Source organism: Trachemys scripta, chromosome 7 (genome assembly GCF_013100865.1).
Source record: "Trachemys scripta elegans isolate TJP31775 chromosome 7, CAS_Tse_1.0, whole genome shotgun sequence".
NCBI lineage: Eukaryota > Metazoa > Chordata > Testudines > Emydidae > Trachemys > Trachemys scripta.
In genome coordinates, this window is record NC_048304.1 from 22,069,258 (window position 1) to 22,095,470 (window position 26,213).

Below are 26,213 nucleotides of genomic sequence, written 5' to 3' on the forward strand. Positions count from 1 at the left end.
CAGGAGGTGGGGCAGAGATGCACATCTCCTGCACATGACCCCTGGCAGCAGCAGGGCAGTTGGGGAAAGGTAGGTAGTGGATCCAACATCCCAACAGGGAGGAGGCTCGGGAGGCGGAACAAAGACACACTTCCTTCTAGCAGCCTAGAAGAGAGGGAAGACGCTACAGTTATCTGACACCCCCTATCCAGGGGCTGATATGGAAGATGGAGCCCCTGAGCAGGCTCTGGGAATAGCAACCCGATAGGAACCACAGCACCCCCGCCTGTCCCAACAGCCACAGATCAGAGGGTGGACTTCTCACCAGGACACTAGCCCTGGGCCTTTCCGATATGGCCTCGCTTGCCCTTCACATCCGCCTTGAGCTAAGCAGTGCCTGGTACATCCTTCAAGCCCATGTGCAGGTAAAGGAATAAAGCTGTTAAGACACTATGTACCCGACAGGGAAGGAAAAGGGCTCCCCACCACCACCTCCCACCTCTGCCCAATGCACCGGGGAGAGCAAGGAAGCTGCTGTGTACAAAGCCTCAGCCAGCAGAAACCCTCCCCCACTTCCCATTAACTGCCTCTAGGATCCCACAGCCTCTGTTATAAATCACCTGCTTCCCTGAACTTTGGGCCCAATCCTAATCCCACCACTGGGCCAAATTCTGCTCTCACTGACTGTGGGGTATATCCGGAGTAACTCTCGCTCCCCTCTCGCCCCCCTCCCTACCAGTGGCCCCAGAGAAGCCATCCAAACTCCTATCCTGAAAAATACAAATTAAGACCCCAAAGCCCTTGGATCCCAACTAATCCCCTTCCAAAAGGTATTCACAGCTTAATCCTCCTCATCCAAGTGACAAGCCGGCTCCCTAAAGCCCCGAGCCTGCGGCAAGGAGGCAGCAGGGCACCCGCTCTTAGCCCGCCTCATCTCTCTCATCAGTATTTCTGGGGACTCCGGCAGACTGGGGGCGATTGTAAGCTTAGGGCCAGCTGGCTACTGAATGTCAGAGCTGATCTTACCTCCCCAACAAGTCAGGTGGCACCCAACGCTGGGTCAACCAAGGGGGCACAGTGGGGCTTAGCAGAAGCCCTAGGGCAATGCCTAATTTGCATAATGTGGAACAGATGGCAGACACTGTTCCTAGCACGGAGAGGTGGCCCTGTGGGACTACAAGTCCCAGTACGCAATGCTCCATCTTGAACTGAGATGTACCCTTGGGCAACTATGGGAAGCAAGAGTGAAGATACAGGTTACAAATAGTGGTGCATTTTTTGTTCATGCCCAATAAGCTTATAGCTCCTGGTGCATTTTTCACATGAACACTAAGCGTGAACACTGTGTATGCATTCGGCATGTGCATATAAGCATCAGTTGGAGATACATGTTTGCATGAGCAAATTAAGTGCATCAGTGAGCACAGTTTTGCAGCTGCGCATGTGGCTTTTTGCACATCAGGCCTATAATGTCCCACTTTGCAGGAGTGTGAGACAGTCCCAAGGAAACCAGGATTGTCCAGCGAATGTCAAGAGGGGGAGAGGGGTCAGCAACTGCCTGGCAAGAGCCAGAGTTAGGAATCAAATCTCATTTGCCTTGTACAGAGCAGATTTGCTTTGGAAACCACCAAGGAGAATAAAGAGAGACAAAAAGATCAACTCTCAGTGTCACTTCCCTGGTTCTAAGAGTCCAGTAAATCACAGGGTAAAACCCACAGGTCTCTGATAGGCTACAGCAGAGACGGGGGAGAACTAAGAGGAAGTAGCTTGCATCCAAAACTGGCAGTATTCGGGAAGATCATCCCCCAGTTACTCATCCTGGCAATGGCAAAAATTACCCAGAGAACACACAACAACCCCATGACAGTGAGAACAGACAGCACGAGGGTACTTGCACAACATTTCAGAGACTGGGCCTTCCAAAGATAGCCATGTGCCTGGTGACCCAGCAGGGAAATCACCAGGCAGGGCCAACTTGTTTGGGGTTTCAATGGCTTGGTCTGCTCCACGCAGCATCCCATTCCTGCCAGATCTCAGTCCTGACAGCTCTGCTGATGCAGGATGTATTGAAGTCAGGAGTGAGACGTAAGTCCAGTCCTGGGCTCCCCACTACACAGCTGTGCCAAGGCACCTAAATCCTGACCCGCAACCCCCCTGCTAGTGCAATCCTCAGAGTCCAGTCGTACAAGTCACCTCCTACTGTAGTTGTATCACCATTATAAATATCTATTCCCAAACCTGACAGTCCTGCCATCCACTGCCAGTCACTCCCCTCCCTGCCTGCCCTAGGGGCTCGGCACCGTTCAAAGCCAGCTCCTGTGCCGGAAGGCGGACTGGGTATCAGTCAGTGGGAGAGGATGATTCCGAGTGCGACACAATCCTCCTGCCTGTGCAGAGCCAAGAAGAGGGGGCAAGGGGTGAAGGGAAACAAGGAGGGACAGGATGGGGAAGTGCAGGTCAGGGAAGAGGCTACAGCTGCAACAGCAACAGGTGCTGACCAGCAGCCTAGCCTCTGAGAGGCAACTGTTTGCAGCCGGTCTAGGAAGCCCCTGCAAGCAAGCCAGCCCGCGTGACCCTTTCCTGGGACAAAGGAGAGTTCTGTCTGCAGGCGACAGCCTGGGCAAGTGCTTGGAGCTGCCATCCAGAGAATGTGCAAACAGAGCAGTGACTCGCCCCACCCTCACCCCCTCAATTCCGGATGGCGAAATCAGCATCCTCTTTAACCCGGCATCCATTGCAGGGCTCCTGGAAATGCTAGCAGAAGCGTCCGTCTGTCCAGGGCGAGCTCTTAGGTTGCTCAGACCCAGCTTGGCCAGCTGAGCTTTGGGTAGGGAGCAGGATGTTCACATGCAGGCAATGGGGTTTCCCTGGCCTCAGAGACGTCCCACAGACACCAGCGCACTTGTGATCTTGCGGACTTTCACTACATGGTCATGTTATTGTGGTGCTGTGCAGGGGTTGGGGAGTGTTATTCACTAATGCAGCCACATGACTGCTCCACCCACAGCAGCAGCAACCGGACTGCTGAATGGGTTATGTCACGTTGACCAAATCAACGCAACAGTGATGCAGCTACCTCTTTATAGACAGTTACCAGGAGGTTAAGGGTGGTGACTGCCTGAACTGGACCCAGGAACTCAGGTGGGTCTGCAGCTCCAGCTGGCATCTGTGCTAGCTGGATGGGAAAGGCATGTCAGCACCACATCACGTGGTGGCATGTGCTCCAAATGCCCTAGGAGGCAGCCCATTCTGGGGCAGGGGACACCCACCCCCTGCTCCCCCATTTCTAGAGAGCTTGCTGGGAAAGCAGCCAGTGTCTGCTGATGGGCACGCAGTCTAGACCATGTGCCACACCCCCCACCAGCTCTTGTGAAGGCAGGCTGGGCTCATTCGGCACAGGACCCAGGAGTTCGCCAACCAGACCCCATGCTAACACACTGCAGGGCTGAGAAGACAGCTGGGCATGGAACTGCTGGGCTGACAAGGCCGCCTGCCAAGCATGCAGGGGAAGGAGGCAGACAGCATGGCTTAGACTTGGCATTTCTCTCCCGCTGTGCCCCACATTCCAGCAGGACAACAGAGGCTTCACCGCCCTCAGGAGGGGAGAGAAACCCGAGAGGGGAAGGGGATTATCCAGCAACGTGGTGCCAAATGTAGCTACTTGCCAAGGTGACAAGGGAACATTGGAGCAAGCTCATGGCTCCTAAGAGATGGGCAGGTGCTGGGCAAGCTCGCAGCCATACGGATGCCCCTCGATCCCACCATGGAGCACCCCTGCTACCCAGTCCTGGACTCCCCAACAGCTCTGCCAATGCCCCTCAATCCCACCTGCCTGGCTAAGGGCCTGATCCTGTGAGGAACTCAGTGAGAAGTAAGGAAGCTCGGTACCCTGCAGTGAAGAGAGGCAAGCTGAACCATGCCCCTGGTACACACTCCCCTCCCCACTGCCAACACAACACACAGATGCAATACCCTCTGGGCAATAACACCACCCTTCGCTGTTGCTCCATAAAGCCCATTGGCCAAAGCACATCAGCATCATGAAGTAGGACAGCACTGGAGGAGGACAACCTATAACCCACTAACCTACCACTTCAGGTAGTCCCGCCATCCTTCCAGGAAGAAGGTTACAGCTGGCCCGCCTGGCAGTTACACATATAAAAGGGAGGCAGGCACCAATGGTATTAGTCCAATTTAATTCTTCCAGGTTTCCCCACGATACATTCGACCTCCTGCAAGGGGCAACTGGTGTAACCCCCACAGGGTTGGGGCACGAAAATCCAGGGCTCTAAGCAGCAGGAGGTCAGAGGAGACGTGTACCACCTGCATGCCTGTGCTCCCCTCATCCCATGCCCTCAAGCTAGTGGCTACTTCTCCGGGTGGGACTCCCAGCATGGGTTACAGAGTCACCTACACAAGGCTTTCTTCCTCACCCTCCAGATACCCTACTGGGGAAGCAAGCGCACCACCTATCCCGCTCTCCCTCTCACCCAATGAGTCAATCTCCCAAGCAGACTCAGCCTCCAGAAAACAGACTGCTTGAGACTTGAGCCAGCGCTGCTCCAACTCCAGAGGGCTGGAGGGATTCTCTCCCTGCTGCAGCTGCAGAGACAGCCAGCGGCAGGGTCTAGTTACTCCGGGCTCCCCAGGAAGATCAAGTAACTGCTGAGACAGCACTTTCCCCATCCTTCAGGTCTAGCAAGACAGCCCCAGCTGGGGGAAGCTGAGCTCTCTATGTCGTGCCCCCCACAACGCCTGTACCAACGCTCCAAGGTTAGAGTAGGGGACATGGGACACCCCTCCCCTGCGCACACACTCAGCAGCCTTCAGCACAGGAGCCCTGAAGGTGCAATGGTTGAAAAAAGATCCACCCTCCCCCAAATGAGAGGTACTCCCTCAAACCTTCAGAGCCCTCTGCTTCCCCCTACTTACATTTCTGGTTGCCCCCGACTGGGCTCAGTAGGGTGAGCTGCCAAAGCCAGCTGAAGCCCAGGTTTTATTGTTATTGTACCAATATCTGGGTGGATTTTGTTCTGGTGATGGATGCTGGATTGGCAGTCCTGGAGATTGAGGGCTTCTAACCAAGGAAGAGGTCAAGATCCCCACACATCCTGAAGCACACAATAATCCAACGACTACTGAAAAAAACCATTGCTCCACACGAGAGACCTCACATACCACTACAGCCCTTTCTAAGCAATCCAGGAGCTGGCAAAGCATGGTCTCCAAGGTCTCCTGTCAGCAGGCACAGCCCTGCGTCCCGCAGAGTCAGAGCAAGGGACACCAAGGGCACTTGCTGCTCTGGTGGCCAAACTCCCTCATCCATTGACAAGGAAAGTCCAGCCATGCTCATCTTGCTGGGCCTTTTCGTGTCATCTGAGATCCTTGATCTCCAAATACCCCCGCAGCTGGGGAACGGAAATACACTGAAATGCCTTGGGTCCTTCCTCCAGGAGAACACCCAGAGAGATGTCATGGGTAACCGCTCTTCCACCTCCAAAGCCTTCACCTGCAGAGCCCCACAACGCTCACTCCTCTCCCCCTTATTACTCAACACCCAGACAGATCCAGGCAGAGTTGGTGAGACAACACAGGCCAAAGTGCCAGCAGTACGCAGACAACACCCGCCTCTATGGCAAATTCCCATCACACAAACACACACAGCACAAGCTCCCGGCTGCAACGATGACATGGGTGACCAATGAGGCTGCTTCATGATGAGTGCAGGAGCTGAGACTCCCCTGGGGAGGATCTGGACTGTGAAACCTGCTCCCTTGGGGATAAGAGCGAGCACAGACCTCGCTGCTTTCAAAACCAAATGCAACATTCCCACCTTCTGCTTTGCCTGCCTGCTAGAATTTTTTTTTTTTTTTTCCAAATTGTAAGCAAACCCTCGCTCCTCTCTTACCAAAGAGACTATTTTCTCTGCCTCTGGGGAAGAGCAGAAAGGAGGCACAGAGATGGAGGAAGCAAGTGCTCTTCTCCTTTTAAAAACCCTACAAGGTGCTCCGATGCAATGGCGATGGACCCTAGAGGACAGCCTAAGGAGAAACATCCCCTCCACTGTCCCATCAGTGTGTCCTAGCCTGGCCCATTGAGCAGGAGGGGAGTCCTGGCCTTGGCCTCTCTCAGGAACAGGCCCACCAAGGCTGTGGTGAGGAGACCTGCCCACTGGAAATGGGACTGAGAACCACCTGTTTGTTTCCCATCAAACCCGACTTTGTTTCCTTAAGCCCTAAAAGGCCAGAGCCCATCACACCCGGTGGGCCATGGAGCAGCAGGGGCTCTGACACTATGGCTGCAGACGGGCAGAGTGAAGCAAATGGAAAGAAAGGAGAGACTCCACATAAACACAAGTCACACTCACGGGTCTGAAGTTCCAAAATCTCACCTCAGGGCTCAGCAGGACCAGCCCTGCATCCTCTATTATCCTGAAGGGGCTGCCCATGTGCCTCGGGTGGGCACTCTTTCTAGCTACCACCACAGCAGGGCCACAGAAGTCACAGGAAGAGGGGGAGGGAAAAGTTAGATGAAGACGCAGGAATGGAAACAGAGAAAGACCTGGCACCTCAGGGAGAAATTTGCCAGACAAATAGCAATTGTCAGGTTCCAGGGATAATAACTGGATGTGTAACACTGTCTCAGTGGCTTCATGAATCCTCCTCCCACACTTCCCTCCCCTCCCTCTGCACCACACTGGCACAGACCTATTTAAAACCTGCAATTTGGAATTCAATAGCAGGAGAGGCTGGTGGAAATGCGACACCAGTCACTTCAGCTCCCTTATTGATCGGGAAGGGAGGACAAGCTGCCTCCGGCAGCAAGCCTCTCACAATCCATGCCAACTGGCTAGCGACCCCGATGCCTCCTCTGATGGAGGAGATGATGTCGAGGAGGAAGGAAACTGAAGGAGACAAAGGGAAATTGAGACTTCGGAACAGATGAAGAAACCCAAGGTTTCTGGGAAGCCTCACTCACTGAGCATCCTACAAGAAGTGTGGTCTAGCTGTAGGAGCGGAGGGCAGACCGCAAGGACCCCTAGGTTCTATTCCTGGATCTGGCACCGGCTCACTGTGTGACTTTGGGCATGTCCCTAACCTGCTCTGTGCCTCAGTTTCCCCATCTGTAAAACTGAGATAAGGATACTGACCCAACCCAACAGGACCGTGTGAGGTGTCTTCATTCACTAATGCTCATGAAATGCCTTGAGATCCTCTGACAGAAGGAACTACGGATAATGGGTTGGATTCGGACATGGTGGAAACAAGAGCACTTCCACTGGAGTCCATGCAACTGTCCCCACTTACAGCAAGACTGAATTTGGCCCAATATGTGCGGAGGGTCACAATCTCCTCCTCTCTCCAGTACTGCAGGTTTGCACCTTGAACTCCAAATCATGGACACAAGCCCAGAGCTGCCTCCTGGACTCCCTGCACCACCTGGGGTCACAGCTTTTCTGTGTGGGCCCCTTTTTTTCTTGGGTTTATTCAGGGTTCACAACAGATGCCACCAGACCAGGGATGGGGAAGGATCCCAGATAGAGGAGAGGACAGTGATCAGGAACAGTCAGCATGGATTCACCAAGGGCAACTCATGCCTGACTAACCTAATTGCCTTCTATGACGAGATAACTGGTTCTGTGGATGAGGGGAAAGCAGTGTTATTCCTTGACTTTAGCAAAGCTTTTGATATGGTCTCCCACAGTATTCTTGCCGGCAAGTTAAAGAAGTATGGGCTGGATGAATGGACTATAAGGTGGATAGAAAGCTGTCTAGATCATCGGGCTCAACGGGTAGTAATCAATGGCTCCATGTCTACTTGGCAGCCGGTATCAAGTGGAGTGCCTCAAGGGTTAGTCCTGGGGCCGGTTTTGTTCAATAGCTTTATTAATGATCTGGAGGATGGTGTGGACTGCACCCTTGGCAAGTTTGCAGATGATACTAAACTGGGAGGAGTGGTAGATATCCTATCCTTACCGTCCAGTGTACAAAGAAACCTAGACAAATTAGAGGATTGGGCCAAAAGAAACCTGATGAGGTTCAACAAGGACAAGTGCAGAGTCCTGCACTTAGGACAGAAGAATCCCATGCACTGCTACAGACTAGGAACCGAATGGCTAGGCAGCAGTTCTGCAGAGAAGGACCTAGGGGTTACAGTGGACGAGAAGCTAGATATGAGTCGACAATGGGCCCTTGTTGCCAAGAAGGCTAACAGCATTTTGGGCTGTATAAGTAGGGGCATTGCCAGCAGATCGAGGGACGTGGTCATTCCCCTCTATTCGACATTGGTGAGGCCTCATCTGGAATAGTGTGTCCAGTTTTGGGCCCCACACTACAAGAAGGATGTGGAAAAATTGGAAAGAGTCCAACGGAGGGCAACAAAAATGATTAGGGGGCTGGAGCACATGACTTATGAGGAGAGGCTGAGGGAACTGGGATTGTTGAGTCTGCAGAAGAAAAGAATGAGGGGGGATTTGATAGCTGCTTTCAACTACCTGAAAAGGGGTTCCAAAGAGGGTGGATCTAGACTGTTCTCAGTGGTACCTGATGACACAACAAGAAGTAATAGTCTCAAGTTGCAGTGGGGAAGGTTTAGGATGGATATTAGGAAAAACTTTTTCACTCGGAGGGTGGTGAAGCACTGTAATGGGTTCCCTGGGGAGGTGGTGGAATCTCCTTCCTTAGAGGTTTTTAAGGTCAGGTTTGACAAAGCCCTGGCTGGGATGATTTAGTTGGAGACTGGTCCTTCTTTGTGCAGGGGGTTGGACTAGATGACCTGCTGAGGTCCCTCACAACCCTGATATTCTATGATTCTCAGTGGCCTCTCCCCACACCAACCCAGAAGCCAGTTTCACACTCATCATTATTTCAAATCCCCAAAATGACTGGCAAAGGTCTCGAATCCAGCAGCCTGGTCTCTGTCCTGCCACCAGGCAGCATGGGAGGCTGGATCAGAGATCTGGGTGCTGCCTTTGATGCTGGGCTTTGGCAGTCAGCAGAGACGGGGGAGCAGCAGAGATCTCGCTGAGTTCAGCACAGCACAGCACATGTATGCATTATGCCATGATGGCTAGGACCCCTTGGGGCTGTTCAGCTCCGCTGGAGCCAAGCCAAGGAGACTGGGGAGAGGGCTGTGCAAGCAGCTCTGTAACCCCCACTCACACACAGAGGGCTCCCCTCTGCCAGTACTGGCCCCACGCAGGCTGACACCAGCATAATGACTTAACCACGCTCCTAGTTCAGTCCTGAACTGGCCTTGGGCCAATCACTGCATTTCCGACCCAGTGAACCAGAAATCAGCACCTCAGCAAAAGTCTGCTTCCTCCAGCACTTCTATAGGGGTGAAGGGATTTGTGCCATACACACCAGAGTGGAAACAGCTGATCACAGACTAGTGGCCCAGAGGAAACCCACACAGATCAAGTCCAACATACTGTACACAGGCAGATAGAGAGGCAGCAGGATCTAATGGTTAAAGCAAGGGATCGGGGCCAGGAACTCTGGGCACTGCTCCTGGCTCTGCCACTGGCCTGCTAAGTGACCTTGGCAAGTCACTGCCTCTCAGTTTCCCCATCTGCAAAATGGGGAATACACAGGGACCATCTCCTGAGATAGAGGGGCTAGAAGAACACTTATCTCATGTTTGTGCAGCACGTTGAGAGTCCAAACCCCTAGGTAAAAGCACCTGGCCTTCCTTGTGCATAATGTCCCCACTAGCCTGAAACCCTTCCCCACCTCACTGAAGGGGGGGGGGGTGAGCCTGCAGCCCCCTCCATTTTAATCCCCCTATTAACTTGGCTATGTAAACACCGACCCCAAGGGAGCATGTGGTCTGCCTATCACATTGCCAATTCATGAAAGGAAACAGCTGCCAATGGCTTCAGGCCTCCCAAGGTGACTATTGCACGGCCCAATGGCAATGGACCCCACCCTGCTGGCAAATGTGGTGCTTCCACCCATCCTGCACCACATCTCCAAGGAGCTGCCTTTGCTTCTACATACCAGTGAGTCATTTTAGAAAAGGAGGAATTTTAGCTGGGAAACAAAGACGGCAAAAGGAGCTCAACATTCAAGCCATTGATCCCCAGGGCCGGGGAGCGGGTAGGCCCAAGTGGCTGTTTCTCTGGGCTCTGGAGGAATGAACAGGGCCGGGTGCTCCAGCTGAGTCCTGCACTTCAGGCCTCCGGCAGGACTATACCAGGACCCTCAACATGACTTGTCTGGCGGAGGACGCAGTTCATGTGCACTGTGTTTATACAGGGAAGATTCAGCTGTAATTATAGGAATGTTGTTGTGATAACAGGAAATCCATGCCTCGTGAGGCACAGACTTATTTGCTAATTGCCACCAACAAGAAGCCTTTTGTGTCGCTGGGGAAGAGAGGTCTCCCCCACATTGTGGAATTTTGCCCACAGATGGCTTAGGTCAGCCAGGCTGGGGCACGCTGCAGCCCCAAAGAAAACTCCCCTTCTGTGGAAGCTTATCGGATTCCTTCAGCTCCCACCGTGGAGCAGTGCCATCCACCTCAGGGCTTTCCCAAGACAGAGGCTGCAGCAGGGCCTAGCACGGCATGGGGATGGGACCTTAACAATGCTAGCAATGCAGGCAGAGAAGAGGGGAAGCAACTTCACTGTTCTACACTCGCAGTCTAAGAAACATGTCACCCCCCTCTGGGGTCACATCACCCAGCCGAATGGGACAGGGATGAGGCCTGGAAATGTCTAAGCTAAGTACAGGTGCTATGGCAAGACAAAAGCTCTTCTGAGTGGGCCAGCCTGGGCCAAAGACTATTTGCCCTGGAGGACTGACCCTGCCTGACAAGATTTCAGGCCTTTCCCTCTCTATTCCATCTTATTTCAACCATTTGGGCCCAATTCAGGACTTAAGGCCAACAGTGAGGAGGGATTTCTGAACTCAAGAAGAGCCAAGAGAAGGAGCTTCGTCCCGCCCAAGAAATGCCAGCTCACACATGCCAGCACTGCCACCTGGCAAGAGGGCAGAGACCAACGAAGCACCACAGGCATCCAGTCACCACCGCATACACAACCCATGCGCAACCCCTCTCGGGTCAGTGGCAAAGCAATTCAATGATAAAAGCACACAGGGTATAGAGGGAAACCACCAGTACTAGGATACCTTGTGAATCCAACACCCCAGCCCTAGGAGAGACTGTGCGAAGGGAACTCCCACTAACACTGCTGACTGGGACTTGAATCGGGGGAGCAGGGGGTTGGGAGTTTTTCCATTTTATAATCCTGCCATAAACAATTGCTTTAATAAATATGCCTGGTGGACAAGAGCGAAGGAAACTGACATTCGTCGATGCTGCCACTCCCCATCCTGCATACACCATTCACGCCTCAAAACACAGCACTGAAATCCTGCCCCAAAGGAGGTAGTCAGCCAACCAGCCTCCTCACCCCCGGCCCAGTAGGCTGCCTACCTTTTTGATCCTGCCACTCCGCGTGCCGGTGAAGACCACCGTGTGTCCCCGGTAGTCATAGGCAGCCACCGAGGTCATGCCATCCTCCTTATCCACAAAGAGCGCTGTCCCCTCGATGGTCACCGTCCCGCCCAGCGGCTGGTTAAAATCCTGGCCACAGAAATAGTCGTCAATCTGCAGAGGCTGCCAGAGAAGAAGGGAATGAGAGAGATGAGCCGTTTGTCAATACATCGACACTGCTTAAACTGCTGTGTGCAAGGGGGACTGAGCTGCTGACTTAGAGCAATAACGAAGTGAGGAAATGATAGGAGCCCCTCTTAGCTACCTCTGGCTCATTCCTGCCCCAGATCCAGGGCAGCCAACAAAAACCCATCACTTAGGGACATGATGAGGGGTCAGGGTAGCAGCTAGGGGCTTGCCTCAGATTGCTTAGAGGCTGCTAACGAGGCCTGGGGGTAGCCAGGAGCTCTGCGTCCCCTCTCTCCCCCAGGGATTGCCCCTGGGTGGGACAGGAAGCTGTAGTCTCAGGAGCAGTTGGGAGCTCACACACAGCAGCCTGGTACCAGACATACCCATAGCTATGCCCAGGCATGGATTCAGATTAGCCCTGGGGTGCCAGGAAACCAGAGAGGTGGGAACCTCAGAGTCTGCAGAGAAGCCTCGGTGCTGGGTGGTGCAGGTGGGCTCTGCTCTCTGAGAGGACCCCAGGGCACAAGAGGGCGGACAGAGAGCAGAAAAGGCCTCCCAGACAGGAGGAGATAGCATCAGACTCCAGACACAGTCCTGCTGCCCAGGACTCTTACCACAGGGCAGCAACAATCGTGGAGCCTGGCAAGGACCCCTACCCACTCCTTTCCTCCATCACTGAGGTGCCTGGCTCCATGGAAGAGCAATTAGGGCTGGACCCAGGAGATAAGAGGAAAGACTGGCCGGAGCTCTGGTCCATCCCACACCTACAGGCTGCAAATAACACTCCCAACTGTTTCAGCACCTGGCTTCCCACATGCAGCTCCATCAATACCCCCCTTTCCTGATCTATAGTACTCCAGCCCCTAGCTCACCACCACCACCCCTCTGCCAGTGCCCCTCCATCCTGAACTGAATCCCACCCTGCTATTCCAGCCTCTGCAGAAAACAGCTCTCCAGACTCGCAGGCCGTCCCTGGTGAATTGCTGATCTGGCTCCTGCACAGAACGGTCATTGCCCTTACTCAGTATCTCAAACTCCCCTCAATGCTGTTCTCCCAAGCAGAGGATTCACTGATGCTGGCAGTTCTCAGTCTGAGGCCAGACAGGAGGCTGGCAGTAGTTTTACAAAGGAGTCATGAGTCTGCCTACTCCCATTTCCTAGCCAGAGCAGATCTGCTGAGCCTCTCACCGCAGGCTGTACTCAAAGGCAAGGGATGCTGCTACCTCCTTCAAGTGCTATATGAGCTGACACAAAGGATTCTCGGGCAAGTCTGAAGAGCGGTGGCTGAACGTGGAGGACCCAGCGTGAAGACATAGGAGAACCTCCTTCAATCAGTGAGTCCTGATGTTTCCTCCCAACCTCCAAAGGGTTAATCCTGCCAAATCCCCAGAGAGGCTGTACCAAGCACAGATCACTGCCTGAAAGTCCTCTCCCCCACACTCCTTACAGAAGGCGACCAAGAGCAGCCCAATGCCACATGCTGTAGCTGAGACTCAAAAGCTCAGGTCCCTCAGGAGAGGCAGTAGTTTAATATGTTGGGGGGGAGGTGGAGACACTGATTCTGGTTTAGAGACACTCTCCCCTCTTACTCAGTAAGTCTGGTCCTGGAACAGCCTCTCCCTGATCCCTAAAAACCTCCCTAATCCAAGTCCCCAGAAGAGAGTGAGGCAGAGGGGCTCCCAGCCTCAGTCACGTCTGGAGCAGCATTTAGAAACCCATCACTGAGCTCAAACTTCTAGCCAGAGAAATACTGTCAGGGGGAGGGACGGGAGAGGAAGGAGTGGGAATCCCATCAGCATTCAAACCAGGTTGGCTGCCCACCTCCCACTCAGCTGGGCTCCTGGGGCAGGGTCGGCCAGCAGTGATTAGAGCCCATAGCTTGGCTGGCCCTCTGCCTCTCTCTGCAGTGAGCTCCAAAGCCAGGAGAGTGAATATTAATTCAGCACGAGGGTCTGGGCAGCTGACCCGCCCCAGCAAGGGCCCCGCTCCAGCAGAGCTAGGGGGAGCTGTGCATGCAGACCTGGCCTGCCATTACAACACTGCATAAAGGCAAAAACTGGCCTTCACGGGATTGGATTTTTTAAGACAAAGACTAAGCCTGGGAGGTTAAGATGAGCCCAAGCAACAGCAACTCCCACATCTAATTACATTCCCCACAGGGTCTCCTGGCTCAGTCTGGCTACAAGGCTCCTTTCCATATAACCCCCTCACTGCTGGTTTCAACAAGCCCTCTGGGTACAGCTCTGCCGCCATCCCTAAACCCCCTTCCCAAACAGATCTGGTGTCCTGAGGGGGGTACAATGTCACCATGAGCCCTGCCTGCAGTCAACAAGGGAGCAGCAGACCTTTGCTAGCAGAGGCCAGGTCTCCATGAGTGCCCCAGTGTAGGAACTCTCCTTTCTGGCTTTTATCGTGGACCTGGGGAGCAGTTGCACAATTTCATTTGGATCTGTACAGAGGCCTGCGGGGGGCTCCAGTGCTCTCTATCTCCACACCTGTTCACTTTCCCATTCCCACTCCCAGGTCACTCTCAGAAAGGAAATGTTGCATCTCAATGAGCTGTAATGAGGGGAATGCGTTTGCAGTCTGCACACACACACACACACACACACCCCTCTAGGCTGTACATTCCCCCTGCAGCTTCCAACAGACACCCCATTCTTCACTTCCTGTCCTAAGCTGCTGGGCGTTTCAGCAGGGGGTGAAGATGATCCCTGTACAGAGTTCAGAGTGCTTTGCGCTGGCAAAGTATTAGAGAAATGAATCAGGGCTATTTTCAGTGGCTGTATTTAGGGGGTCTATGGCTCCTGGGTGCAGAGAATGTCAGGAGTTGCTCCACGTCACACCAGTGGCCCTGAACAGCTTACCATGAAGCATGCTTTGTCTGCAGTTACAGATGACACACATCAGGTGGGGCTGAATGACACAGTGAAAGAGGAAGAGAGGAACTGAAGGGAGGGGCGGGGGGGGGGGGCGAGTTGAGCAAGTTTCCGATCTGCCTAGGACATGCTTGAATGGCTAAGGAGCTATTTTTCCTCATTGAAAGGCAGAGACAGTGCCACAGCCCATCGACAGCAGAGGGGAGCAGACAGAGCTGCCCCCTTGGCCAATGTAATAGTCCAATCTATGGTGCCACAGCAAAAAGTCTCCTCACACTGCTGCCATAGGGGCAGCTGGCTGGCAATTACCAGCCCCTGGGTCCATCCAGTTCACAATACTGGCTCCCTATTCTCTCACCATCTTGGGGAGCGGGTATCTGTACAGAGGAGCTCCCTCGTCCTGCTCCACAACCCCAACTCCAGAACAAATAACTTGGCAGAGAGGCTACGCAGGACACACTTGTAACAATCCAATGTCACTGAGCTTCCCAGTGAGTCTAGAAAACCAGAGCCATTCCCCATGCAAGTACTATGGGCTCATTGGCTCCATTGGAACTGTTCTTGCAAGCAAACCCTGCAGGGTTTGGCCCCAACCCATGGCCACCAACCACGCCAGGCCCCTTTAGCCAGGGACACAATTGCTGTATCAAGGTGACCGGCTCATCCTCCAAACCCCCTGCCATAGACACTCCCTATCTTTGGGTTCAACTTCTGCCTGGGGTACCAAAGGGTAGGCAGCATTCCCTCTCCCACATCACACTCCCAGATTGCTCTGATTTAAAACAGAGCCTGCCAAGACCACTGGAGTGGTCAGAGAAAACTCCAGGCTAGCACAACACCACAGCACTGGCAATAGGATATCAAGTGGAAATTAATATTGCTGCTCCTACCCCTTCCACTCAGGTCTTTGGGTAAGTCTCTGCATTTCTATAATGCCCCATCCCTTTCCCAAGTTCCACCAATCCCCCAAACGGCTGAGCCCAGGTGATGAGACCACATTAACAAGAGGAAAACTGGCTCATATAACTGAGGGCGGGGAGAGATGAGATTAAACATCTCCTTTCCAGGTCACCAACCCAGGATGACCCAAAGTGAATCCTATCTGCTGTCTGCCCAGCGGCATGAGCTTGATCGGTCTCAGCCCACTTTACAGGAACAGCCACCTCACATAAGGCACCATCACTGCTAGCAACGCCTGGCTCCCTTGCTGGCAGTCACAGCAGAGAGGCCAAGGACTGAGTGGGCAACAGAGGCTGAACTCCCCTCTCTACCTCCAGGGCCGAGAGCAGGCAGTGGGTTGAGAAGCTGCTGCCCATGCTGTCCCCGCAGGCAACAAGCTCCAAGCTCACGGGCTAACAGCCCAGCACTACACTCCCTTCAGGGACACAAGCGTTAACACAGCCAATTGGAGAAATGTCTGCCTGGTGCCTTCAGCAGCGGAAGCTGAACTTCCCCACAATGCATCCGGGCAGCCAGGCAATGCTCCCACGTGGGAGGAAGGGAACAGAATCCTGTGTCCCGTCCTTCCCCCCCCCCCCCCCCCGCCTCCCACCACCCCCCTGCTGAGCCCCTGCAGGTTTGGCAGCTGCAGCTGGACTGCAGATCCCCTGCCAGCATCAGCTAGCGGCCTTGTTGGTTAAACACTCTCCTGCGTTTGCAGATTCAGGAGAAACCTTTTCAAAAGGGAGCTCGAACAGCAGCCAAGAGCCATTGCGTCTCAGCCAGTGCCCAGCATTGGCAGACACAAATGTAGGGCAATTTTCCCAAGCGCTCCTTTCACCAAGCGCTGTAGCTGCTGCCCAAGGAGATGGGAGAGCAGCAGAGCCAGGCAGCTCCTGCACTGGGGGATTGAAGGGCTCGTTGCTGGTGGCCTCCAAAGGCCAGGGGAAAGGCACAGAGGAGTCACCATCAGTGCCCACGGAGGGAAGAACTGGTGCAGAGCTAAGAGGATGGAGCCTGGTTTTGTCAGACAGACACACACACACACACACACACACACTCCGTTTGGAGAGCACTGAACTGCAACCTGTGACCCTGCTCCACAACTGATGAGAGGCAGAAGAAATTATCTGCAAGTTAATCTGGAGAACCTCAGTCCCACAGCAATGCCACGGCCCTGCCCTCTTGATCTGCAGCACTCCTTGCCACCTCAGACCAGGAAACAGGATACAAAACCTTTCATCTTTAGGTCACCAGCTCCGATCCAGCCCTAGGTCAGTGGGGATTCAGAGTGGTCACCCTCAGACAGCTGGCCTGCGGGCCCAGAAATGCTGCTCTCAATCCAATTCCTATTGACTCAAATATCTGCCCCAGAAAAGCCATTCTCACAGCTGGCCTGGCCCCCTCAATGACAGCCGGGGCAGGGAAACCAAGAGAGCAAGACCCAAGAAGCCCAAATTCCTTTCTCTCCCCTACAGCGGCCGTCCTGGGCAGGTCTGAAACACAACAGCATGGGGGAGTGTATGGAGGAAGTTGTCTCTGCCTCTCCCTGGCTGTTCCCATGCAGTGGCTGCCAATCCAGCACCTTCCCCCAGACTCACCAACATTGCGAACAAACAAAAAGAAAAGGCAGTACGCTCAGAAGAGGCAGGAGGTGAGCCAGGGAAAGGAATGGGCCTCATCCCCGACGGCTGGACTCCGCCTGTGCCATCTCTGCCACACCTGCCCCTGCTGAGAGTCATTTTATCCTTCTCCCTAGGATGCCCCTTTCCCAGATCCTGGACCCCGGAGACAAACCCGCCTGACTCTGCTGCAGCTCTGTGTCAATCTCTCATTTCCACAGCACTGAGAGGAGAGGAGAAGGACACAGGTTTCTGCACTCAACATACAATATCTGTGCCGTGTCCTCTCCAGCCTCCGATGCAGGGCCAGCCATGTGGTGCTAAGAGAGGATGACAGGGATAGGGGGATGCGGGGGGGTGGGGGAGACCGCAGGGAACAGGGGTCAGGAACCGGGAAATTCCCTGAACCATGAAATTTGCTTCTATCTTCACCTCAGTGGGAGGAGAGGTGTTGCCATGACAACCCCTGGTCCAACAGCCTCTGACCATGGGTTCCAGGCTCTGGGAGATGTGGCAAAAGGGAGGGGGAATGGGGACTGAAGAGAAACGACTGAAGCCTTTCAGCCAGGCACGGGTGAGCTCAGTTACACACAAGGTCCAATGTGGGCATAGGTGCTGGAATTCGATGTGCAGGGGGTACTGCTGCACACCCTGACTTGAAATGGTTTCCATTATATGAAGGATTTACAGCACCCCCACTATACAAATGGTTCCAGCCCCCCTGCATCTGGGTGGGGCAATGGCTGAGCAGAGCATTGCATGCCTGATGCCTTCACTCCGTAATCCCAGCGAACGGCCCAGCTGGACTTCCCTCCCCAGAGCCTCCAGGTGTGACGCGCTTGCGCCAAGCCCAAAACAGGCAGCAGCCAGCCCAGACATGGAGCACATGAAGTCAACACTGCCAGCAGAGGTGCTTTTTGAATGACACGCATTGAGGACAGTGGGGCATTTGGGCCTCGGAAGGATTCTGTTTGGAGAGGCTCCATCTGCAGCTCGGAGTTTAGAGGGGAGGTTTTGGCAGGGGATGGGCTCAGAACCTGCTCCAGTCCCTGGGGAGTTATAAATCCATACAGCGCGGGTGTAACATATGGGGAAAGCGCTGAGCTCCTCAACTTTGAGAAGTGGCTCCGGGGGGGGCAGATAGCAATCCCCACTCAAAAACCAACTCCTCCAGGACTGTCACCCCATGCTAGAGTGCAGCACCCACGCAGCATGGGACAAGGGGGGTGCATTCTCACGAGAGACTCCCCAAAGGTCAGTGTGCAGTCCGGTACCAGCTCACTAACACCCCCAGGGAAGGGACATTGAACAGCCATCCACTGATGGCCATGCTCTAAGCCCATTGTTTAAAAGAGCCATTCATTTTCACTTCCTGTTTGACTTGCTGTCCTTGGGGCCAGGCCCCTCCCTGCTTTTTCTCAAGATGCCTGCAGCATGCAATTCCAACATGACTATGGGACAGGATCTCTAGCCCACGGGAGGAGCCCTCATGGGTGACCCAGGAGGCCAGGGCCTCACACCACTGCTGCAGTTCACAGTTAGCACCACAGCAGTGGGGAGCACAGAGAGGTGGGAATAGTTCAGTGGACGCAAAGCTGTTCACAGCTGCAGCTCCGTTCGCTTGCTCAGCAGCTCTCACTTCCTCTAGCTGGGGTGCTGGGGTTTAGGTTACAAGCTGACTCCTTTCCATGCCTGACTTTATCTCCCCTTCCTCAGGCAAGAAATTCCTCTAGAAAAGTCACACATCTTGCGCACAGGCCTCACTGGCTCCCAAAGAGGGCTGTGTCAGTGGCCCCTGGAGGCAGACTGCTTTACCCACTACCTAAGCCCTCATCCCAATGGGGGCAGGGGATCAGCAGCATGGTGAGGAGTTAACAACCCTCAACTCAGTATACTGAAAAGTGGGTGGAGAGGCTCAAAAGCCCCCTGCAATCTGAACACACAAGGACATTGCCTACCAATAGAATGGCATGTAGGACCTTGCTGGTCTCCTCCTTTCCATTCTCACACTGCAAACATCAGGAAGGCAGCGGCAAGAAAACACATCGTTCCAGAGATAAACCAAGTTGAGGTCAGGGGCCCACATCCTTCTCCAACACGCCCAGCAGAACCTCGCCTCCATCAGGGCTGGGATAACTGAACATTCAGGGATTGGCTCTCTGGGGGCTGAGACAGAAGCCCCAGAGGCCAGGGGCAAGAGCCCCACAGCTCAGCCTCACCAAGGAAGATGCCACTGAGGCAGCAGTATATCACTGAGGCCTAATGAACAATCGATATTGTGGAGGAAGAGGGAAGCAATTTAGTAGCAGAGGCTTTGGCCCCAGCAGAGCATCTGGGGTTCATTGGTTATTTTGCTCTTAGGGGAAGCTGTGAAGGACTCAGCAACTGAGGACAGGAGGGGGCCCCCACACACACAAGGGAGATGTATTTCCTTTTATACGATTCTATATGTTAGTGGCAATGGGAGGCTCCCACTGCCCAGCCCCCCAAGACAGACCCCTAGACATCACCCTTGCAGCCACCCGGGCCCAAAAGCACAGTCTGTTCCAAGAGGAAGAAAGAGATATCTGGTCATTGCCCCTAAGAGAAGCAGAGAATGGTCCCTAGGTGCATTCAGCCCCCTTAGGGCAGCAGCTTCCAAGACTCAGGGAAGCCCACCCTGACTCAGGTTCTGACAGGGCAACGTCCACTCCTGCAGCCTGGAATCACAGGTCACTTCTTCCCCAGTACAACATCCTGCTCCCCCTGTGCATCTTCTCCCAGGAAGAGCGCCCCTTCCCTTCCCTCTGCCTCACGGTGTGCATAGCAGGCAGCAGCGAAGGGGTGAACGGAAAGCCTGAGTCCCGGGGAGACTGGAGCGGAACCAATGAAGGTATTTAAGTCCTGGCAGCACCTCGCAGCCAATGCAATCTCCATGTCACACTGCTCTCTGCACTCCAATTTGCAGCTTCCCCAACCTCATCTGCTGCTGAATATGCAAGAGGATAAATGTTTATGGTGTTTACTCCTCTCTGCTTTGTCTCAACAAACTCTGGGAAACGACAAATACAGCTGCACTGCTGCACTCCAGGCTGCAAGGAGCGCGCGTCTGCCCGCTACAGCAACACCGACACCACCTCAATAAATAATTACACCGACAATTAGCTCACTAACAGCAAACTCCCTCGCTAGAGGCGTGCAGGCAGACACCATGGCAAGGCAAGGCAAGGCCGGGTCAAATCGGATGGGGGAAGCAATCTGAAGGGTATGGTGCCAGTTACCATAGCAGATCCAGACACTGGTCCATCCAGTCTGGCCTCTGCCAACGGCTACTGCCGAGTGCTTCAGATAAAGTCAGGGGAATAAATGAATAAATTATATATATATATATATATAGCCAGTTGCATCATGCTGCATGGAACAAGTAAATTTCCGTCCTGACCACTGTGCTGACCAGCCTCAGGTATGAGAATCGATTACCACTCACCCACGCACACTGCCTGACCTTGTATAGCTACTAAAGCACATACCCAACACTCGGGTTAACAAGAGACTTCACACCAGCATAGCTAGCAAAGGGGGACACAATCGGCTTTCCAGGAGGCTCCGTCTAATCAGCTGGGGTGAATGAATGCCCCACTGACTCAATGAGAGACCATAACCCACACCCTAACCAGAGAGGCAGCACTTCTCAGGGACTGCCACTAGAGGCATTTGGGGGGTATATAGGTTAATTAGTTGTGTCAGAATGTTCAGTGGCCCCAGTACTAAAACAAGCTTGGCAGGATCTCAGTTCACCTCTTAGTGGGACTGGTGGGCCCATTACAGAAACGACCACCCGAGTTGGGTCCTTAACAGACAATTTCAGCAGAGACGCCAGGAAAGGGAAGACCCAGGAAGACTGAACCCCCTAACCCCTAGAGAAGGGCCCTGCAGGGCACAGCAGAGACATCTAGGCAGGGACATGGGGTATGGGGAGCTGGCTAGTAGAGATTTAGAGGATCCAATCTCAAGGAGCATGATAATCCCGTACTTTCCACCAACACAACCTTCACCCCCCAAAAAGTCCCAGACAGTACAAAAGGGGAACCAGGCAAATTTCAGTGGCACTGTGACTCTCCCAGGAAACCACCCTACAGTAGGGAGAGCACGACATACAGCAACCTGGCCTGAGACACACACAAACCAGATGCTGAGCCAGGGCTGGAAGTAGCCGTCTCCCCGACACTCCGATTCATTGCCTCCCTTCAGGCCCACTTCCCAGAGCAATGAGGGAGCAGACAGGAGAGGCAAGATTCATGCCAGTTAGTGTTATTAATTGGCCAGTAATTTGCCAGTTAACATTTATAAATGTTCTCCCTTGGCTGCCATTGAGTGCCTGGCTTTCTGACGTCTGCTGGGGGACCTTTAAGCCCCCAGGGTCGTTTGATAGCGAAACCAAAGCTAAAAGCCAATAGTGGAGAACTAGTGTGAGGCGAGACATTGTTACACAGTGTGAGGGCATCAGCCCATTGCCTCTGGAGGCCAGGATTCAGCTCAGGATTGTGTGACAGAGCAGAGAAGTTTGTTAGTTCTAGACTGAGTACCATGTATCCCTCTCACCTCAACCTCACAGGGCATAAACTGATGCGAGTATCAGGCAAAGGGGAGCTAGGACTGAAACCAGACAGGATCTCTCAAACTCACATCCCATGCACAAAATCCACAGGCAACCTAATCCCCACAGAAGAATCAAAGAGAAGCTGGAGGAAATTTTTCATGGGGCAGTGGGGAGGGGGACTCCAGTTCTTTCACATCTAAGTTCCCTGTTTGAGTTTAGCCCCGGGTTTAGCAATGAATGGAAGTTGCTATCACCTGATCTCTGCTATGTGACCCCTGTGAAAGATTATTTGATTTATCTCAGCCCAGCATCAGTAGCACAAACGTCTACATCACAACACACCCTCATCAGAACCAGCAACAACTGTCCCCTCATCGGCAGGCTCCGGAGAGAGGCCAGGACTCAAACAGGCCCTGGACTCTGAACTCCTCCCCCAGACAGGGTCCCTCCGCCTCAGGCATGAGGCACTTCAGCAGAAAGAACAACAGGTGGAGAAAGCCCACCTTACAGCTAGCCATGCCCCACCTGCTCTGTGCAGAGAAAGAGAGGTTCAGTCAGGCAGCAACATTAACCCCTTCTTTGGCAGCCTGTGGAATGATGTTCTGGTGATTGAAGTACTGGGCTGAAACAAAGGAGATCTGAGTTCAGTTCCTAGGTCTGCCACAAGCTTCCTGTGTGAACCTGAACAATCCATGGAGGCCCTGATTCAGCAACACACTCAAGCCCGGGGCTGAACGCTCTGCTGACTCGGGGCTTTTCCCTCTCTGGGAAGTGGAGGCGTGTTGGAGAAGTGTTGTGAAGGAACCTTGGTCAGTGAGGTGATCAAATTCCACCGACATGTGGACGGTAGAAGGGTCTAGATAACCAGAACCGAATATACCCACGGCAGTTTGCCCTGCAGAGTGGTGAAGCAGAACGTTCAGACGTGCGGGTCTAAGGGAGCCTGTGATTTCTCATCCAGCACTGAAGAGGTTAACAGGCACTCTGCGCTCTCACTAGAGCTGGTTTAGCAGAGTCATGCAAGCAATCGCAGCCATTACTGGACCGCTTTTAAACTCGCCCGCAGAGTCTGAACTAAACCACCCCATCCCTCTGTCGCAGGTGCTGGCCCTCCCCAGGTCCTACAGAGGCCATGGGAGGAGGGCAGCGATTGGGGGGGCTTAGATGGCTGTGCTGAGACCCTCGCAGCCTGCTCAATGCAGTCTCCTGCTCCAGGTCTGCCTCTTTCAGAAGATGAATTCCTGGTCCCAGCAGGGGAACGAAAGAAACAGACAGGATGGAATTAGTTTCCCCAGCCAAGTTTGTTCAGCTCTTCTGCGCTGGGGAGGAACCGCTAACATCTTCTGAGCACTCAGCCAAGTCTGGCGGCCTCTCCGCCTGGCTCCAGCGTGGGCTCGGCAATGGCCCACAGCACTTGGGGATTAGATAGTCAAAAGTTCATGCTGCTGCCGGAGCAGCTGGAACCAAAACACAAGGATGCTGCTGCACTGGGGAGGCCGTGGCCATGTGCCCTGGGAACTCAGCTGGGGGAAGGAACAGGGCAGCTCATCCAAAAGCCACATCCCCCTACAGTTCCTTTCACCCTTGTCCTCTGAACCCTGCTGTATGAGATGTCATCCACCGAGCCCCATTCAGGAGAGGCCGGAGCGCGATGAATAGAATTCTTACAAAGCTGCTGGAGGGGCTCAAAGGAAGGGGGTGAGATTCATCATCAGACAGCCCTTCCCCCACTCCTCCCCCTCCCCCTCCACTGTCAGGAGATTAATCTTGATTGACAGGGCCTTCCGATGCAGAGAAATCCCCCCTGCCTGCCGCAGCCATAGAGCCTGGCTCTTCTGCCATCCAGATGAGACTTTAAACCAGAAATCCTGATCAGGAGCGGCACTTTTCACACCAATCAGACATTAACCCCAGAGTCTCTGGTTCCACCCCAGGCACCTAGATTCAGCCTACTTAGAAATCAACCCTATAGCATCAGTTGGAGGCACTACCCTTTGCTTCCTGACCAGTGTGGAGCGTTGCTGTGCAGCCCTTAAACGGCTCCCACGGCCCGCCCAAGAGCAGGCAGCATTTCAGTGGCGCATGAGAAGATTCGCACCTATTGGTTTTGCACACTTTGCTAGCAATACCCAAACCACATCCTCCAGAGAGTGAGGTGATGAGGACTCTGTTTGAGATCTGGCAGCACCTTCCTATGTCGTGTCCCTCCTCTGCTTGGCCTGAAAAAGCAAACCACAGGAGGGAATTTCTCCAGGCCCAAGAGGTCGGCCTAGTACCTAGCAGCGGGACAGTCCTCCAGGGCTCTCTAGAACAGGCAGTGCTGGTGTTGGAATGCAGCAGCCCACACCTCCATGCTTTACCTGAAACCTTCAGGAGCTCACTTCATAATCCCAATGCCAGAGCAGCCAGGTTTCCCCGTCATGGTGAGCACACACACATACACTCCCCTGACCGATTTCCTGCAGGAGCTCACGCCCTGTAAGAACACTGGGAGAACCAATTCCTGTAGCTGGGGGAACAATTAGCCAATTCCCTCACCACTAAATGGGCACAGGAACTGGTTACACTCTCCCCCCTACTGGAATATCTCCTCCCCAGGGCTGGAAAGGGGTGTGAGGGGACCTCTAACTGAACCCCTAGCCTACTGCCAGCTCAGCCAAGTCGCCCAACTGGGATTTCACCAAAATCTAGACATCAGAGCATTGAGCTTTCCTGAGAATAAACAGAATCAAACCCTGCCTGCCAATGCTAATGAAACGATGGTGGGACTGTGAGAGCTGCCCGGGACAGAGTGGAGGGAATGTCTATGTAAGCCACTGGTCAGCATGTGTTGTGTGTCCCCTTCTGTGCCCGATACACAGAAGATGGGAGTCTGGCACAGACAGCAGCTGCAGAGCCTGGCTCTTTAGCTCAAGCTAGAGAGGCTTATGCTTGTAGCTCTAGCAGTCCCAGGTTCTCTCTATGGTGTTAGCCAAGATAGCAGCTGTCACACATTACAAGGCACGTTTGATCTGTTGGAGCTTCAGGAAAGCAGAGGGCACCCAGAAACCATCAAGGTTTCCTGTACCTGGTAACTTATATTCTTTCCACACCTCCCATGAAGGGGGCTGTTTAGCTGAACTGATGCCTCCCTTCTGTCCCCCAGTACTGACTAGGATAATGGATAGGTGTTTCATCCTGGAAGCTTCCAACGCATTCTGCAAACTGATTTATGAGCCATATGCACAGGGATCATTCAACTCCTGCAGAAATGCAGCCACTTGCGGGGGTGGAACAAGAGAACTGTTTAACAGCACACAGCAGCATAACCATTTAGGACAGGAAGTGAAGAATACCACATCTAATTGAACCTGCAGTGGGATTTAGGAATGCAGTTATTACCTGAGCTGGACTTTGGCCAGGACAGCAATGTTCACAACCCTGCTCTTCCATAAAGTGCCATTAAAGAGCCCACAAATCAAGACCTCGGTGCCGCATCTCAGGTACCTTCAGTAACGCAGCACTCTCCTGCACAAGGCTGGGAGAGTGGCTCAGTGCTGGCTCACAGAGACAAGCACTACTCAATGCATTGCTAGCTACCACTTCCCAAAGCACCCTGAGTTCTCCCTAGAGCTCTCCCATTCAAGCCCGGACTCAGCCCATCTCTGCTCAGCCTGGGAGACGTGGTGTGATCAGAGCCCCAGGCAGGGGAGTGGCTGCTTCCAATCTTTGTTGTGTTCTCCTAAAAGTGGGGGGAATTAATCCTGTTCCCAGCCAGGGCACAAAGGCCACACATAGGGGCAGCCTTGCCATCAGATCTCAATTCCCCAAGGACCAGGAATTTGCCCTGAGCCAGCCAGCCAAAGCCAAGCTGGATCCTGGCAAGGATGCGAAGAAGCCAGGGAAGTTGGGGGAAGAACAACTGGCCAGAACTGATTCTGTGGTTCCATTTCCAGCCAGACTGGTTTTCTTGTGTGCTTGTTACTTTTGTGAGCAAACGGCTGCGTTGCAGATTGTTTATTCTTTGCTCCTTCCCTCTCGCTTTGTGCCAAGGCAAGAAAAGGAGTGAAAGGGGAGAGGTTGGGAGAAAGAGACACAAGGGATCCACTAATAACCATCTTCTTAATGTTTCAGAGAGATGTTTCTCAGCACAGGAATCTGCAGAGTAGAACAGCCACAAACACCCATGCTGCCCTGCCTCCCCCTACACTGGCACAGGACAGGGCCCTCTAGCAGCAGAGAGAGGGGAGCTCAGCTTCCATGTCCCATTCGCCCCTTGCTTGTTCTGCTGCAGCTACCAATGAGGAGGCCAAGGGCAGCTGCACTTTGAATGCTCATCTGCACGGCACACTTTGCTTAGGCTCCCTGAGGGGCCACTAAGCACCCCAGAGCCCACTAACACTGCCCAGGAGAGATCAGGGAGCTCCGGGGGAATAGTCCATCTGGATTCAGAATAATGCTAAAGATCTAGCTTTGCACACAGCCCCCCTACCCAGGCTGAAGTCCTTGATGCTCAGAACATCCCTCTGCACAGCTCATTTCATATATCGAACCGGCCAACCTGTGCCAATCCAGCAGGAGACCTGGCTACAGCATCATCAACCC

General features: G+C 53.6%; 1 protein-coding gene across 5 annotated transcripts in view; it reads right to left on the bottom strand.

The window, feature by feature from the left end:
• The window catches only part of PLXNA1 (plexin A1), a 327,351-nt gene that overhangs the window by 214,411 nt on the left and 86,727 nt on the right, over positions 1-26,213 (bottom strand). For all 5 annotated transcript variants that reach the window (XM_034777199.1, XM_034777200.1, XM_034777202.1 and 2 more), the window contains exon 3: positions 11,422-11,604. In XM_034777199.1, the coding sequence (XP_034633090.1) occupies positions 11,422-11,604 (183 nt within the window). The remainder of the gene's footprint in view (positions 1-11,421; positions 11,605-26,213) is intronic.